At 32.9% G+C, this 16,904-nt stretch overlaps 1 protein-coding gene and 1 pseudogene across 1 annotated transcript; one reads left to right on the top strand and one right to left on the bottom strand.

Annotated features, from left to right (window-relative positions):
* Positions 1 to 2,634: 2,634 nt before the first annotated feature.
* On the top strand, positions 2,635 to 10,219 carry LOC146899413 (lysine-specific demethylase JMJ26-like; annotated as a pseudogene).
* Positions 10,220 to 15,733: 5,514 nt separating this feature from the next.
* LOC146899412 (uncharacterized) lies at positions 15,734 to 16,663 on the bottom strand. Its single transcript, XM_085736763.1, has one exon. It carries the CDS (start codon positions 16,661 to 16,663, stop codon positions 15,734 to 15,736), a length of 930 nt encoding a protein of 309 aa, XP_085592889.1.
* Between the last annotated feature and the right edge of the window lie 241 nt (positions 16,664 to 16,904).

Genomic DNA, 16,904 nt, shown 5'->3' with positions numbered 1-16,904 from the left:
GAAGATTCCATGCCTAGACTCATGATGTCTCAACAAATCTTGGATAGAATATACTCTTAACAACCTTGCTTTGTGTTTCTCTCTAGAAATGCCAATTCCATGGGCCTGTTGTTACGTTATTTTTTTTGCTTTTCTTTTGCTCAAGCCACCTCCTATTTTTTAGTCCAATGACTTGCTTAATTTCACACCTGCCACATTGTGACTTTATTTTTCTTTCTTTCATTTCATTCTCACTTTACACATCATATATTAGTAATACTATATTACTTGACTCAATAAATAAAAACTATAATTTATTTAAAATGACTCTAAATTATATATTAATCTAATAAAATTGACTAAAAATTTAATTAAAAAGACTCTAAAAATATGATATGACAGATTGTCAATAAACTAGCACTTCACCTTCTGAATCTCTACATATCACACTTAATCCCCAGGTATTCTCTTTAGATAGATTCACATTTGTGTTGATTTTGATAGACTCTGCATTGGGCTTTTCCCAAAATGTTTAGTGATGTCTTATTATAGATTTATTTATAACCCGATCATTTATGTCTTGTTGATAATTATGTCACATTGAACGAAATCATGAATTTTTTTTATTGCATTAGCAAGAGTGTCTTCTTCCTGAATATCTGTGTTTTGAAAAAAAAATCATATTTGTAGAGTGCCAAATGTTATAGGCTATAGAAGCTATATGAGTAATTGTTTCATGATCAGTGTCCATAGTAACATATTCAAGCTAGTATTGCTATCTGTAAATTTTATTGTTAGTTTGAGCCAAATCAAGCCTTTCTAGCACGTTCACCGTCCATGAACAAAGGGTAATTGTCTCAATTTTGTTGTAACATAAGAGCACGTAAATTCATTAGTTACACACCTCTGATTTGAGCTCACTTCTAACAGCAAAGTGGGTCATTCATAATTCTTCAGATGAAATCTTTATGTCATCAATACAAGAAAAATTTATTTATTTTTTGGGTCGAGATTTTAAAATTTGGAGTCTGGATTTGCTTAATTTATCTACCTTGATTTAATGTTTATTTATGAGAGAAACAAACACAAGTAAAAGAGTAATGTGACCATCAGTAGAGCTCACTTATTAAAATGAGTCTTCTAGTTGTATTTATCTCTCTTACAAAGTAATATAAAGATGCAGATAAATGATGAGTAAGGTGTATCAAATCTCTTGATACACCACAAAAAAAAATCATAAATACACTCATTAAATATCGTAAGGTATAGAATTTAAAAAAAATATTAAATGGTATCTTTCTCCCCGAGTTGACCAAGCTGTATAATATTTGCTGATTGAATTTAATTTTCTTTTTGACCAAATTTTTTTTGGGTAGTTAGTCAATTAAATTCAATTTTTTTTTACCAACATTTTTTGGTAGTGGATTGATTAGATTCAATTCTTTGTCCAAAGTACATTGTATGAGTTACCTAGTTTTTCATATTTCCTTTTTTATAAAAGTTTGCCGTTAATTCATTTCTAGCCTTCAATTTTTTTTTGTTGAGCAAAGCCTTTCATGCTTATCCTTTATAAATGATGAGCTAGAGCTATATGATGATAACTTGTGCATATTATTAATTTCATAGCACAACAAACACATTATCTTGTTTTCGAAACTGCGTGGATTTTTCACTCACAATAATTTTCAGGTTAGTTAACTTTTTCTTCATTCTACTCTTTTTCTTTTTATTGGTTTCTCTCGTACATTGTTTTTGAACATGTTGTATTCATTTTCATGCGTATAGATGAATGTGGTTCAATTGAAAACTTTTCTTTGTTGTTTGTTGCCATGTCTCATGCAGGGGGAACCATATTACATAGTGATAGTCTAACACAACTCAGTTGATACGAAATATGAATATTACTGTAAATTAGGAACATATTTTGACCCCTTGTAAGATCTTGCATGCATTCATCAATCAAAATGCAGGTGATCATGAATACACTTTTTGGTTGTGTTGTTCTTGTTTGTCGTTAGGGAGGTCTTTGTGTGGTTTTTTAGTTCTTATGTTGCATACCCCCTGTACTTGTATTTTGAGTGGGTTCTTGGGCCATGTATCTTGGTCTCTTGAATTTGTCTATTTTGCTTGTATTTATGTCTTTATCTTAGGCATTTCTTGATCTCTTGATGTAGGTTTCTAGTAAATTTATTTGTTGATTAAAAAAAATGATAATTTGTCTAATGTGCTACGATTATATTATATTATTTTTGAAAAGGAGCATTAGTAAGGTTTCTATAGTACTGTATCAACACCTAATTATATTTTTAGTCAAAAACAAAAAAAAAACTGAATTATATTTATGATTTTTAAAAATTTATTTGTTGAATTCATATTGTGTCTAGGTTAGTAGTTTATATGTCAATGTTATACTTATTATTGTAGTATTGAAGAAACTACAATGGTAGTAATATGAGTACATGTACGATAACGTTTACAATTGTTCATTTGGTTTCATATTATTTCCACGGTAATGATAAATATTGTATTTGGTGCGGAGAGAATGAAGATTAAAATTTCAAGACAAGGAAACTCAAATCAACAATCTGAGTTTTTAGGGTACTAAAAATCAAGTCATGAAGAAAGACGCATTCTACTTGTGTGAAGAAAAAGAGTATGACAACACTAGTTGAAAGAAAAGTTTCAGCCTCTGCAGCAAAATCGTCACAACAGAATACAAATCAAAACAAAACATCAACATGCTTAAGAAATTCTGCAAATTCAAAGAAGAGAAGAGATGAAAAATGTTGTAAACTTGATATTACCAAATCAAAGAACTATCGTAGTACATCAAAACACAATAAAAGAAAACTAGAAGACAACAACAATTTTGAATGAAGATGAAGAAGACGAGGAAGTTATATTTGCTTCAAAGACAAAGTCAAGAAGCAAAGGAAAATTGGATAACATAATGGTTAGTGTCTTTCTCAATGCTTTTTTTTCCCTTTATGACAACTATTTTGATAGCTTACGCATTATAATTTATACCATAGCTTAATTAAATGCAACTTGTGTTAAATAATTGCAGGACATCAAACAAAATATCAAAACATGTCGAGAAAATGTATTGTTTAAGATGTATTAAACAATGGTACGTTTTAGATTACATCTAAATAACCATTCCAAGGTCATGTATTTGTTAATATAATTTATGAAATTATAACTTTGCAAAATGTAACTATTTTTTGATTTTCGCATATAGGTACCCCGATATGTCAATTGGATATATCGCGAGAGAGGTGCCCATTTTGTCGTAAGAATTGAAATTGCAATATTTGCTTTTGTTCAAGAGGAATGATCAAGGTTTAATTTATTATATAATGTCCCTTAAATTTGTTTCTCTAATAAAATGTGAGTATACTTTTCAACCGAGTAATATAATTTTATTATTACAATTAGACGTCTAACGGGAACATAACAGATTGTGAAAAAGTTCATCATTACCGATATATGATTAATTTATTACTTCCATCTCTTAAACAAATTTTTGAAGAACAATGTCAAGAAAAAGAGATTGAAGCTAAGATATACAAGGTATAACTTCAACTTTCATTTGTTTTTATTTATATATAATTAATATATTTAACTTTAAACTTATCACTAACAATAAGCTCTCATATCAGGAAATCATGTTCAGAGATTGAGATACCACAAACTCCATGTCATGATAAGGAGCGTATCTATTGGTATGATATCTTTACTTTTCCTTTTAGTTGTCAAAATGAAATAAAATAAGCATTGAAAAAGAAACTAACCATTATATTATCCAATTTTCCTTTGCTTCTTGAATTTGTCTTTGAAACAAATATATCTTCCTCATCTTCTTCATCTTCAAAATTGTTGTCGTCTTCAAGTTTTCTTCTCTTGTGTTTTGATGTACTACGATAGTTCTTTGATTTGGTAATATCAAGTTTACAACATTTTCAACTCTTCTCTTCTAATTAAATGCGCACTTTCTCTGTTTCTCTTTTTCTTGGTTGTATATATGGGATTGATTACCCTTATACTCTAAATTATATTAGATTATTTTTATGCTAATATATACTGTAAATTTTATAAGTACGTACTACTTAACAAAAGATATTATTACATGTTTTATGTTAGGTCACTTGGGTTGATCATGTGGAAGTGGAAGATAAGATCCATACACATTACATGTATAGAGATCTTGTTGGCAACTATAATTTATATATGGAGCTGAAAGCTGGATTAAGGAGCTTCAAAGAATGTGTGAGAGATCTTTAGGCTTGTATGTTGAAGCCATACCTGTTGAAGAAACCATAGGAGGTTAATCACACTTTGTCATAAACATATAGCTACATGTGTCATGGTATTTGCAACTCCTAATTTATTCTTATAGTAGGAAACACATGGATGATTTGAGATAGAAGGATATTTCGGTGTGGAATGAGAGTTCGCTTGACGATGGTTCGGTGCTAGATTCTCAAAATATTGCAGAGTTACCGAATGTTAATTTGTGTGTATACGACCTCATGCATCTAGATAACAAGAATTGGAATGATACTCTTCTTCTAGAAGACAAAGTGTGATTAACCTCCTATGGTTTCTTCAACAGGTATGGCTTCAACATACAAGCCTAAAGATCTCTCACACATTCTTTGAAGCTCCTTAATCCAGCTTTCAGCTCCATATATAAATTATAGTTGCCAACAAGATCTCTATACATGTAATTTGTATGGATCTTATCTTCCACTTCCACATGTTCACCCCAAGTGATCTAACATAAAACATGTAATAATATCTTTTGTTAAGTAGTACGTACTTATAAAATTTATAGTATATATTAGCATAAAAAGAATCTAATATAATTTAGAGTATAAGGGTAATCAATCCCATATATACAACCAAGAAAAAGAGAAACAGAGAAAGTGCGCATATAAATAGAAGAGAAGAGTTGAAAAATGTTGTAAACTTGATATTACCAAATCAAAAAACTATCGTACTACATCAAAACACAAGAAAATAAAACTTGAAGACAATAACACTTTTGAAGATGAAGATGGTGAGGAGGTTATATTTGTTTCAATGACAAAGTCAAGAAGCAAAGGAAAGTTAGATAATATAATGGTTAGTGTCTTTCTCAATGCTTGTTTTATTCTTTTATGACAACTATTTTGGTTGCTTAAGTATTATAATTATACCATAGCTTAATTAAATGCAACTTGTGTTAAATAATTACAGGAAACCAAACAAAATATCAAAACATGTCATCGGTGCTTGAGAAAGGATAGGCCACATTTTGTATCTTGTACAAAATGTCGAAATGTCTTGTTTAAGATGTATTAAACAATGGTACGTTTTAGATTACATCTAAGTAACCATTCCAAAGTCATGTATTTGTTAATATAATTTATCAAATTAGAACTTTGCAAAATGTAACATTTTTTTCTTTCATTTTTGCACATAGGTACCCCAATATATCAATTGGAGATATCGCGAGAGAGGTGCCCCTTTTGCCGTAAGAATTGCAATTGCAATGTTTGCTTGTGTTCAAGAGGAATGATCAAGGTTTAATTTATCATATATCATAATGTCCGTTAAATTTGTTTCTCTAATGAAATGTACGTGAGCATACTTTTCAACTTAGTAATATAATTTTATTGTTACATCCGGACGTCTAACGGGAACATCATGGATCGTGAAAAAGTTCATCATCATCTGGTATATGATTAATTTACTACTTCCATCTCTTAAACAAAATTTTGAAGAACAATGTCAAGAACAAGAGATTGAAGCCAAAATACAAGGTATACCTTCAACTTTCGTTTGTTTTTAATTATATATAAATTGTTAATTTTAAGTTTATACTTATCACTAACAATAAGCTCTCATATCAGGAAAATCATGTTCATAAATTAAGTATTACAAACTCCATGTCATGATAAGGAACGTATCTATTGGTATGGTATCTTTGCTTTTCCTTTAATACTTACTATATAGCTTGACACCAACATTTGTGATTACATTCAATTATTTTAAATTTTTCAAACTATTATTGGTATTGATGTAACCGTGTCGTGTCTAATGTGTGAGTGTTTTTCAAACTATTCCTTTTATACTTACTATATAGTATGCCTTAGTTGTTGCAAATAAATACGCAACAGAAGTATCACACCACGCTTTGAAATGAAGTTTCAATACAAAAATAGAGGTGATGAGTACATGCATGGTGGTGATCCTCTACCAATAACTTGTGATACAAGTAATTTAGAGGGTCATGTTGACCAAATGGAATGTGAATAGTGATGAAAGTGTTGAATGTGCTCCAAAAGAACTAGGTGGTTGTGGTGGCTGTGTGATGGAGCTGAAACGCATCCTTCCAATTGGGAGGATATCTAAATTGGTAACAAAAGCTCGCCATTTGAAGAAACATTTTTGCAAAATTGAAAAACAAAAGAATGTTGAGAAAGAAAGAATATCAAGTTGCAAGAATTACAATGACATATACCATCCAATGTCAAGTGACCTCATAGAAAAAAAGCTATTTAAATTCCAAAAATACTGGAGAAACGGCGAACCCGTTCTAATATCTTACGTTCTCAAACAAGGGACAGGATTGCATTAATTGTCTGTAAATTCCTCTTCAAGTGTCTGTTCAGATGATAACTCAAATGTAAAGGCTATTGATTGTTTGGCTAGTTGTGAGGTATGCTTTCTTTGGCTACTTTTGATGATTTTTTTCAATATAATTATAACAAATATCATATAAAATAGTTGAATTTGAATTGTCTAGGTCTAAAGCGTATAAAGGTTGATCAAATAATCTAATAATAGGAGGCCTAAACAAATATGTAGTTGGAAGGAAATTTTTTCTAACCGCGTTTCTAAAAAATCACACATGTTTTCATATTGTAATTTCAGCCAGCACAAAATTGATGTTTTTTAGATGCGTACATTCAAATTTCCTCCCCGTATCTTTGGTGAGGTGTAATTTCCCTTAAAGAAAATATGTTCGGATTGCATGAACAAGAGCGAGTCTTTCAACATTGGTGCTTTTAGGATATAAAAATCGCAAAAGATTGGAGTCCCAAATGTGACATATGCTGTCAAACTCATGCGCAAATAAATCTATAGTTTTTTTCATAGTTACATTTCCTTTGGTGATGTTCGTTCTTACACTTTAGAAAAACATGTGGCTCGAATTGCCAACTCATTATTAATATTTTAGTACTTTAACTCTATATGTCATTTATATATACTAATTCTAAAATTTAGACCAATATTTATCTCCCTATGTAAACCTTTGCAAGTAACAATTGACACTCGCCAGTTCTTTGAAGGTTATAAAGAGGGAAGAAGATATATAAATTTCTGGCCGGAGATGCTCAAGCTAAAAGACTGGCCACCTTATGATGAGTTTGAAAATGTCTTGCCGCGCCTTTGTGACGAGTTTATCCGTTGTTTGCCATTTCAAGAGTATAGTGATCCTCGATCTGGAATTCTAAACCTTGCTGCAAAGTTGCCACCACATGTCATAAAGCCTGACTTAGGTGCAAAAACTTACGTTGCTTATGGAACCAAAGAAGAGCTTGGCGGAGGAGATTCTGGTACAAAACTCCATTGTGATATGGCAGACGCGGTATGCTACATTATATTTTTATGTACTTTCAACGCTATATTGGTGCGACAAGTATATGATGGTACTAAGTTTAATTTATTGTTCAAGGTCAATATTTTGACTCATATAACTCAGGTGAAATTATCAGATGAATAACTTTATGCTATTAAAAAAATAAAAAGAGCACATAAGGCTCAAGTTATGAAAGAGGGTCTTGTTAAAGATAATGGAGGTCCTTTTGAGATCAAAGGAAAGCTATTATCAAATGAAGTTCCATCAATCACAAAAGATACATCAGAAACAGCTGGTGCACTTTGGGACGTTTTCAGAAGAGAAGATACTGCAAAGTTAGAAGCATATCTTAGAAAACATTCCAAAGAATTTAGGCGTACTTATTGTTCTCCAGTAAAAGAGGTATTATATTATCACATATAATCAACATTTTCACTTAACTTTATTTTTACATGTTTGAGCCTCACTAACTTTTTTGTTGCTTAGGTTATTCATCCTATTCATGACCAATGTTTTTATTTGACTTTTGAGCATAAGAAGAAGCTGGAGGCAGAATTTGGTTAGCACATAGAATTTCAAACTTTCTAGATTAATTCATCATGTGATTACAAGAATCTTAATCAATTACAGGTGTAGTACCTTTGACTTTTGAGCAGAAACTTGGTGAAGCAGTATTTATACCTGCTGGATGCCCTCACCAAGTTAGAAATCTGAAGGTGAAACATCTCTTATCATATAATCCTCTTTACCCTTTTTGTTCTTTCTGCCCTTTTTATTTCATTTTCACGCGTACAGATGAATGTGCTTCAATTGAAAACTTTCGTTTGTTGTTTGTTGCCTTGTCTCATGTGAGGGAACCATATTACTTGTGAAGTTGTGTTAGTCTAACTCACTTGATGAAATATGAATCTTACTCTAAAAAAAATTAGGACCATAATTTGACCTCATATATTCATCAATAGATTAAAATGCATGTGATCATGGTGTTTTTTTTAGGTTACCTCACAGTTTCTTCTGATCTGTTGAGTTCCCTCATGCTACCATTCGTGATGATGTGTTTACAAAAATTGAAATAATGTTTATAATTAATAATCATCGACCCATTGTAACGTACTAGTATGTATTCATCAATCAATCAAAATGTAGGTGATCATAAATACACTCTTTGGTTTGTTGCTAGGGACGTCTTGTGTGGGTTTTTTTTTTTGTTCTTATATGTTGCATAGCCCTGTACTTGTATGGGGCCGTTTCTTGGTCGCTTGAATTTGTCTATTTTTCCTGTATTTATATCATTATCCTGGGCATTTCTTGTGCTCTTGATAGAGCTTACTAGTGAATTTATTTGCTGGTGAATTTTTTTTATAATTTGTCTAATGTAATACGATTATATTATATTAGATTTGAAAAGGAGCATCATATTATGGTTTCAATAGTACTGTATCAACAGAGAATTACATTTTTAGTCAAAAACAAACAAAAAAAACTGAATTATATTTATGCTTTTCAGAAATTTATATGTTAAGTTTATGTGTCTAGGTTAGTAGTTATATGTCTATGCTCGCTATCCTATGTAATACTTATGATATGCCATACTTTTTTTGAGGAAGAGAAACACTTGTGTGGACCAGGACCAAGAATTTTGGTTTGGTCACACACAAAGAGAGAAGAGAGAAGAGAGAGAAGAGAGAAGAGAGAGAAAATGGAGAAGAGAGAAGAGAAGAGAGAGAAGGCAAATTCTTGTGTGTGTGACCAAACCAAAATTTTTGGTCCTGGTCCACACAAGATTTTCTCTATGATATGTCATACTTATGATTGTAGTATTGAAGAAATTAATGGTAGCAATATCTTATTTTTTTGTGGTTACATCAATGGTAGCAATATGTGTACAAATACCATAGAGTTACAATTATTAATTTTATGTCATATTATTTCAACGGTAAAACATTATTGTTACTTTTTCTACTATACCCAATTTCAAATCTTTAATTTATCTTTCCCACACTATATTAATAAGGATAATTTTGTAAAACAACTCATAATATTTCTTTCTCATACAAAATTAATTGAATTTCTTAATATGTATGAAATGACCAAAATGACTTATAATTTAGGGCAGAGGGAGTAGTATTTTACCTCTATATGTCATGTAATCCTCTTGACTTAAATTTAAGTTTAAATAGTACATGTTTCTTGTGGTTATTTGACTGAATCTATCGTTGATAACTCTAATAACTATATTGTATATTCGTGCAGTCATGCACAAAAGTTACAGCAGACTTCGTGTCACCAGAAAATGTGGATATCTGCATGCTTTTAACGAAAGAGTTTTGTCGCCTTCCTAAGAATCACTGAGCAAGGGAAGACAAACTTGAGGTGATTTGAATATTATAACATATTCCTTTTGTCTTGCTTTCTTTTGATGTGAGTTTCAAACTAAGAAAGTTGAAACGGAGAACATAATTGCCGACAACTTAGCTTTGTTTTTTGTATATTTAAGGGGGTTAATTGTGACATATTTTTATGAAACTGTTACAAAATATGATAATTTGTACTATTGACCAAGCTGTTCAAGAATTGGAAGCTTTCATCAGATGCTTATTACTGGCTTGAATGCTGCTTCAATCAAGCTGATTTGCTATGCCATGAAATAGATGCTGTAATTTTCATCCTAAGAACATGATAGTTCTAATTTATTTGGAGTTGTTGAAAGTTACTTGAGAAATCTATATCATCTTCTCAAGTAACTATCGACAATTACATTAAATTTAGGACCATCTTGTCAGTGGACCTCAAGAATGTTTTTGAATCCAATAACAAATTAGCTATAGAAGTATTGATAAGCTAATTTTTGAGGATGTTATTAGAAATTGGGTATGAGGATGTTAAAGTACATAACACGAGACAGAATTATGCAGAACTCCCACTAAAAATAAGATTTAGTTATTTACTTTGCTTTGACAAACCAATAAGTTTTTTGAGTTACTACAAATTATGTTATGCTTCGTCTAATCAATCTTTTAAATATCTTGTTTTGATAAGTGATGTCCGCACAAAATGAGGTATCCGTTCTGGATAAGTTTTTGAGATTTGGAGCAGCAGATTATCTAGCAAAGCCTTTACGCCCAAATAAACTATTAAATTTGTGGACGCAAAGGAGGCGCAAGGTTTGTACTGTCAAACTGCATATATATGGATCTTCATAATTGTGGTTTATTCATCTATTATTGATTTCTCACAAACTTCCTGTAAATAATGGGCAATATTAAATGGACTAACTAATGTGTATTTTAAAACTTTTTTTGCTCCGTCAACTTTCACCAGTACAACCATTGCATTTTGAAACTTTTAAATAACCTAATTCAGATTCAGAAAAATCCGTAGCATATAGTTTTTGGTCCTCAGTCCTATCCTCCTACATGCACTTTTGGTATTCTTTCTTCCTGGTCCGTGCTTCCAAGTCTCTTCTCTATTATTCTATGTTTATAGTCCCCTTTCTTATTTGAAGACAGTCCCCACTTGCCCTCTCTTTCTGTTGATTTTTTGTGTTATTGCTACTCTCATTGATTTATCATTTCAATCTTAAACTATTTTAAAATTCATAAACGTAGTATTTGCTTATAAGTTTTTGCGTATGTTCCTTGTTTTTACTTCAAACGTCGTTTTTATGATTCATAATAAGATTTGATTTACGAGTTAGAAAATAATTCTTTTGATTCATGATTTGAAAACATCGGCTACGCTGAATTATTATTTAATGAATTCACAAAAGAAGATATGCATAGATCTTGGGTGGATCGACTATAACAAAAAAAGATCTTGAGTGGATCGACTATTGAAAAAAAGAAAAAAAGAACTCGAGAGGATCAATATACAGTCCCAAGAATAATGACTGAAAAATTATTGTGCGTTGAATTTATTCAAGAAAGTGCTTTTGCCTCGCTTAATTATTTAAAAGGGTTTGATGTTTAACATTATTATGGTTTATTGTTTTTAATATTTATTTGATCCTTTTCTTGAATGTTGATGAGCCAATAATTAGTAGTTTTAATATAATATTTGAGTTTGTTTTATTTAGATTTGATTTCATTTTATTTAAATATTATTTCTTTTTAGAACTATTTTACCTCAATTGCAAGTTATTATATTTCGGGAACGAATATTTGATAGATTGAGTCTTGGAGCAAAAGAAAGAGGATTAGAAGCTGATTCGGGATGAAAATACGAAAATATGGGACAAAAATATGTCACTCTCCAAGTCGAAAGGAGGCACGGCCCGTGCCACCGGCAGCACGGCCGTGCCAAGCTTAAGGATGCTTTTTTTGCTGCTTTTGCTTCGAAACAAGCTACCTATTTTGACCTAAAAGCCCGTGGTTTCTTGTGGAACATTCTAGTGATGTATTGCTTAGGTTTTAAGTCGTCATAAGACTATAAATAGAGTAGCTAGCTATCACAACAATTCATCTTTTGTTCTTGGAAACAATAAGTGACAATTGTTTCTTTGAATAAAAGTTCACCTTTATTTTATGTTCTTCTTCTTCTTCTTCTCTTCTATGTCTACAATGAACGTTAGTGAGTAGACTCTTCTTGTCTTGGGATTGTTGGATAAGTCTAATGACGTAATCCTAATCAAACCAAACCATATACCCTAATTTTATATAAATCTACTTTCTAATCTAATTTCACCGTTTTTATAATGAATTAACAATTACCAAACTAAGAAGCGAACGCGGAGGGTTTAGTAATTGTTAATTCATCATCTCAAATATCAATTCATAAAGTGAACGCGGAGCTTTGATATTGGAACAAGTGAAATTAGACAAGGGTTGCGAAACATGAGAATAGTCTAGCAAACCTTGAGACATAAAAAGTTTCGTTCTTCAAGGATTCTAATAGCAATAAACCATAAGAATAGGCGTGGTTGCTAGAGGAACACACTCACCGACTTTGAGAGAAGCTTTGATACGCTAAAGAGAAACTTGTCTTTAGAAAGTAGGTCAAATATAAAGTTTAAGGTTTAGGGTTTGTTTGTGAAGGATTTGTTATTATGATGAACCAATAATCCCAAGGCGCTTTAATTTTTATTATTTTCTTTTGATCAAAAATTCAAACTTTATAACTCAAAACTCTTTTCTAATCATTGTTGAAAGTTAATTGAATTCATAACTCCTGTCGGAACGATACTCTATTTTTACTACTTCGGTAGAACCGTGCACTTGTGGTTTTATCTCATCAAATGTATCAAGTTCTAGATTTCTAGGAAAATCAAATGCATCGTGCTATATTTTGGCTTGCACCCAAGAATCAAGTCAACGATCTAATAGGCTCAAATTTACTTAATAATCAGCAAAGAAGTCTTCCATACCACATATATATGTTTCTTCTCCTTCTTCTTCAGGTGATGAAAGTGACCTCTCTAATGATGGCACGCTTAAGAAGTCGGTCCGATAGGGCCAAACCGCAAGTGCACGGCCTATCGAAGTAATAGTAGTAAGTAGAGTTATCGTTCCGCTAGGGAGTTGGTCAATCTAATTAACTTTTAGAAAATGATTAGAGGAGAAAGAAATAGGAAGTTGGAGAGTGCATTTTTTGAAAGTAAATAACAATAATATTAAAAAGCCTCGGGATCATTGGTTCATCATAATAATGAATCTTTTCATAAGCAAGCCTTAAACTTATAATTATACGTTAATCTTAATTACTAAGGACAAGTTTCTCTTTAGCATATCACAGCTCCTCTCGAAGTCGGTGAGTGTATCCCTCCAACAACCACACCTATTCTCATGGGTGATTGCCTTTGGGACCCTTGAAGATCGAAACTTTATGTGTCCCAAGGTTTGCTAGACTATTCTCATGTTTCGCAAACCTTGTCTAAATTCACTTGATCGGATATCAAAGCTCCGCGTTCGCTTTATGAATTGATATTCGTGATGATGAATTAACCATTATCAAACCCTCCGCATTCGCTTCCACAGTTTGATAATAATTAATTCATGTTAAAACGGTGAATTTAGATTAGGAATTAAGGTAACAAATAATTAGGGTTTAAGGCTTGGCTTGATCCGGATTACGTCATTAGACTTATCCAACGATCCCAAGACAAAGAAATCTACTCACTCATGTTCATCGTAGACATGGGGGAAGAAGAGAGAATGCGATAAAAGTAAATTGCAAAGGAAGTAAAAGGAAATAAAGACTTTTTATTGAAATAATGCTTGAAATAAACAAAGTAAAAGGTGAATGTTTATGGTGGAGAGCTACTCTATTTATAGCTTTACAATCGACTTAGAAACTAAGCAACTAAAAGGGTAAAACAAGAAAGCTACAACGGGGTAACTTGGGCCCGAAGAAAAAGCAGCAAAAGGGGCTTCGGAGGTGGCACGGCCGTGCCACATGTTGGCACCGGCCGTGCCAAGCTTTTGACTTGGTGGGAACATATTTTTGTTCCGTATCTTCGTATTTTCGCACCGTATTTGCTCCAGTCCTCTTTCTTTTGCTCCAAGACACCTTCCACCATATATTCGTTCCTAAAATAAAATAACAGACAATTTAAAGTAAAATATTCTAAAAGGAAATAAAATGCAATATAATTAAATCAAATCTTATTTAAAACTAAACTAAATAAAGCATTAAAATATACTAATCTATGACTCATCAAACTCCCCCACACTTGAATCTTTGCTTGTCCTCAAGCAAAAGGCAACAGACATAGTAGCAACAAAAGATTTATTCATGGCAATATTAAGAACACATGTCTCAAAAGAAAGGCTTTGCTTCAAGTATATTAATTACAATTTCAAATGCTTCTCATGAACCTATTCTACCCAACATCAAGTCTCAAGTGAGTGTGTGTGTGCAGTCCAACCCTTTTATTGCTCCCGTATAAGACGGATATTATGAGGAATAGGTTCTATCCTTAGTGCTAAAGTAACCGAGAAAAGTCCTTTCTTCATTTCATATAAGAGTGATGGGAATTTAAGTTAAGATTGAATTTAATTTAACAATTAAGCACAAGGGGCTGCAGATGCTTAGGGGCTATCTATCCTCGTAGGAAGTCTTCTCGGATGTAATTGTCCTTTCCCCCTAGATTCAAAATCACCCTAAGCATTGCTGCAAAATTATGATTTGTTTCATCTCCGCTTAGGAAGTCTTTTTGGATGTAATTGTCCTTTCCCCCTAGCATTGATGAATTTGTTTCACTTTAGGTTCAAATTAGGGAGTCACCACCACAATTAGGAAGTTAGGGATTGTCCTTTCCCCCACATGTTGGTGCCATTCTACCGCCCCATTTAACTTTAACAATTTAAGAATATAACAATTAAGAACATTGATTTCCCACACAAACTTATACTACTTTTACTCTTAAGACTTTAAAGGATCTAAGTTAACACTAAAGCTAGAACGTGTTCCTTAAAATACCTATTCATACATTTGCTCAAGGATTGCAACCGGGTGCTTTTCTCATTGGAGATTTTTCACAATAAAACAAGATGTGGGTATAGCATGAACATAAGAAACACAAGAAACTACTTTCATGTACGAGAAGAAACCTAAAGAAGAGACAAAACAAAAATTTTCATGCCATTTTTTACATTAAAAACAAGCTACTAGTCATGCCTCTTGCTATAATAACAAAACAAAAAGAATAAAGTTCAAGGGAGTTTGGACACTACGACTCTAGACACTTTATTAGCCCCCCCCCCCCCCCCCCCCCCCCCACACACACTCGGGGAAGCATTGTCCTCAATGATTCAAAAGAAAAAGAAATTAAAAGAGAAGAAGGGGTGCATAAAGCTCACAATATGCCGTAAATAGCGAGAAAAATCAAATTTTTGGAATGCAAGCCGGCACGGCCGTGCCATATCTAGCACGGGCCGTGCCAACATTATGTGGCTGGCTCCCTTATTTTGCTTTAAAAACATGGCACGGCCGTGCCAACCTTAGCACGGGCCGTGCCAACATTCTGGTAAGGAGGTCTCAATTTTTTTTTCATTTTCTTGAATCGTACTCGGACAATTACCTACAAAACAACTTAAAACAAAACGAAAGCAATTAAATGCGTGGGTTGCCTCCCACGAACCGCTCTTTTACCGTCATTAGCTTGACAAAAGATGTAAGAATGGTTCCTCATGGAGGATCTAAGAGGGCTATTATTGTTTCTTCTTCAACGATTTCACTTGCATTGTAAATCTTTAGTTTTTGGCCATTGACTTTGAAAGGTCCGGTCTTTTCGAAAAAAATTTCAATTGCCCCATAGGGGTAGACAAGACGAACGGTGAATGGACCAGACCACCTTGATCTTAACTTACCCGGAAAAAGCCTTAACCTAGAGTTAAAGAGCAGCACAAGATCACCGCTCTTGAAATTCCTTTTGGGGATATGCTTGTCATGCCAATTTTTTGTTCGTTCTTTGTAAATACGGGCATTTTCATAAGCATCAATTCTAAGTTCTTCTAACTCACTTAACCGAAGTTTTCTCTTTTGACCAGCTAGATTGGGATCTAAGTTGAGGTTTCTTACTGCCCAGTAGGCTTTGTGTTCAAGTTCAACCGGAAGGTGACAAGATTTTCCATAGATTAGTTTAAAAGGTGTCATTCCAATTGGAGTTTTGTAAGCCGTTCTATAGGCCCAAAGAGCATCGTCGAGCTTACTTGACCAATCCTTCCTAGAATTCGAAACCGTTTTTTCAAGAATGGCTTTTATTTGTCTATTGGAGACCTCAACTTGTCCACTAGTTTGTGGGTGATAGGGTGTAGCAATTTTGTGTTTCACTCCATACTTTTGTAAAAGTTTTTCGAAAAGTTTAGATATGAAGTGAGACCCTCCATCGCTTATCTCAACCCTTGGCACTCCAAACCTTGGAAAGATAATCTTTTTGAAAAATTTTATAACAACATGTGCATCATTAGTGGGAGAGGCAACGACCTCAACCCATTTGGACACATAGTCAATCGCCACCAATATGTATTGATTTCCAAAAGAAGAGGGGAAAGGTCCCATGAAATCAACACCCCATACATCGAAAATTTCGACTTCAAGGATGTTGTTTAGGGGCATTTCATTCCTCTTAGTAATATTACCGGTGCGTTGACATTTGTCACATTTAGAAACGAATTGATGCACATCTTTGAAAAGTGATGGCCACCGAAACCAGATTGAAGAATTTTGAAAGAAGTCTTTTGAGTACTAGCGTGGCCACCATAAGAAGAGGAGTGGCAGTGGTTGAGAATACTACTTACCTCGTTTTCGGGAATGCATCTTCGAAGATTCAATCCGAGCCTCTTTTGAAAAGGTAGGG

This window comes from Medicago sativa, chromosome 8 (assembly GCF_051527215.1).
Source record: "Medicago sativa cultivar Bolivia chromosome 8, Bolivia_mono, whole genome shotgun sequence".
Lineage (NCBI taxonomy): Eukaryota > Viridiplantae > Streptophyta > Magnoliopsida > Fabales > Fabaceae > Medicago > Medicago sativa.
Note: the sequence above shows the minus strand (reverse complement) of the source record. Positions and strands in the feature narration are given on the sequence as shown.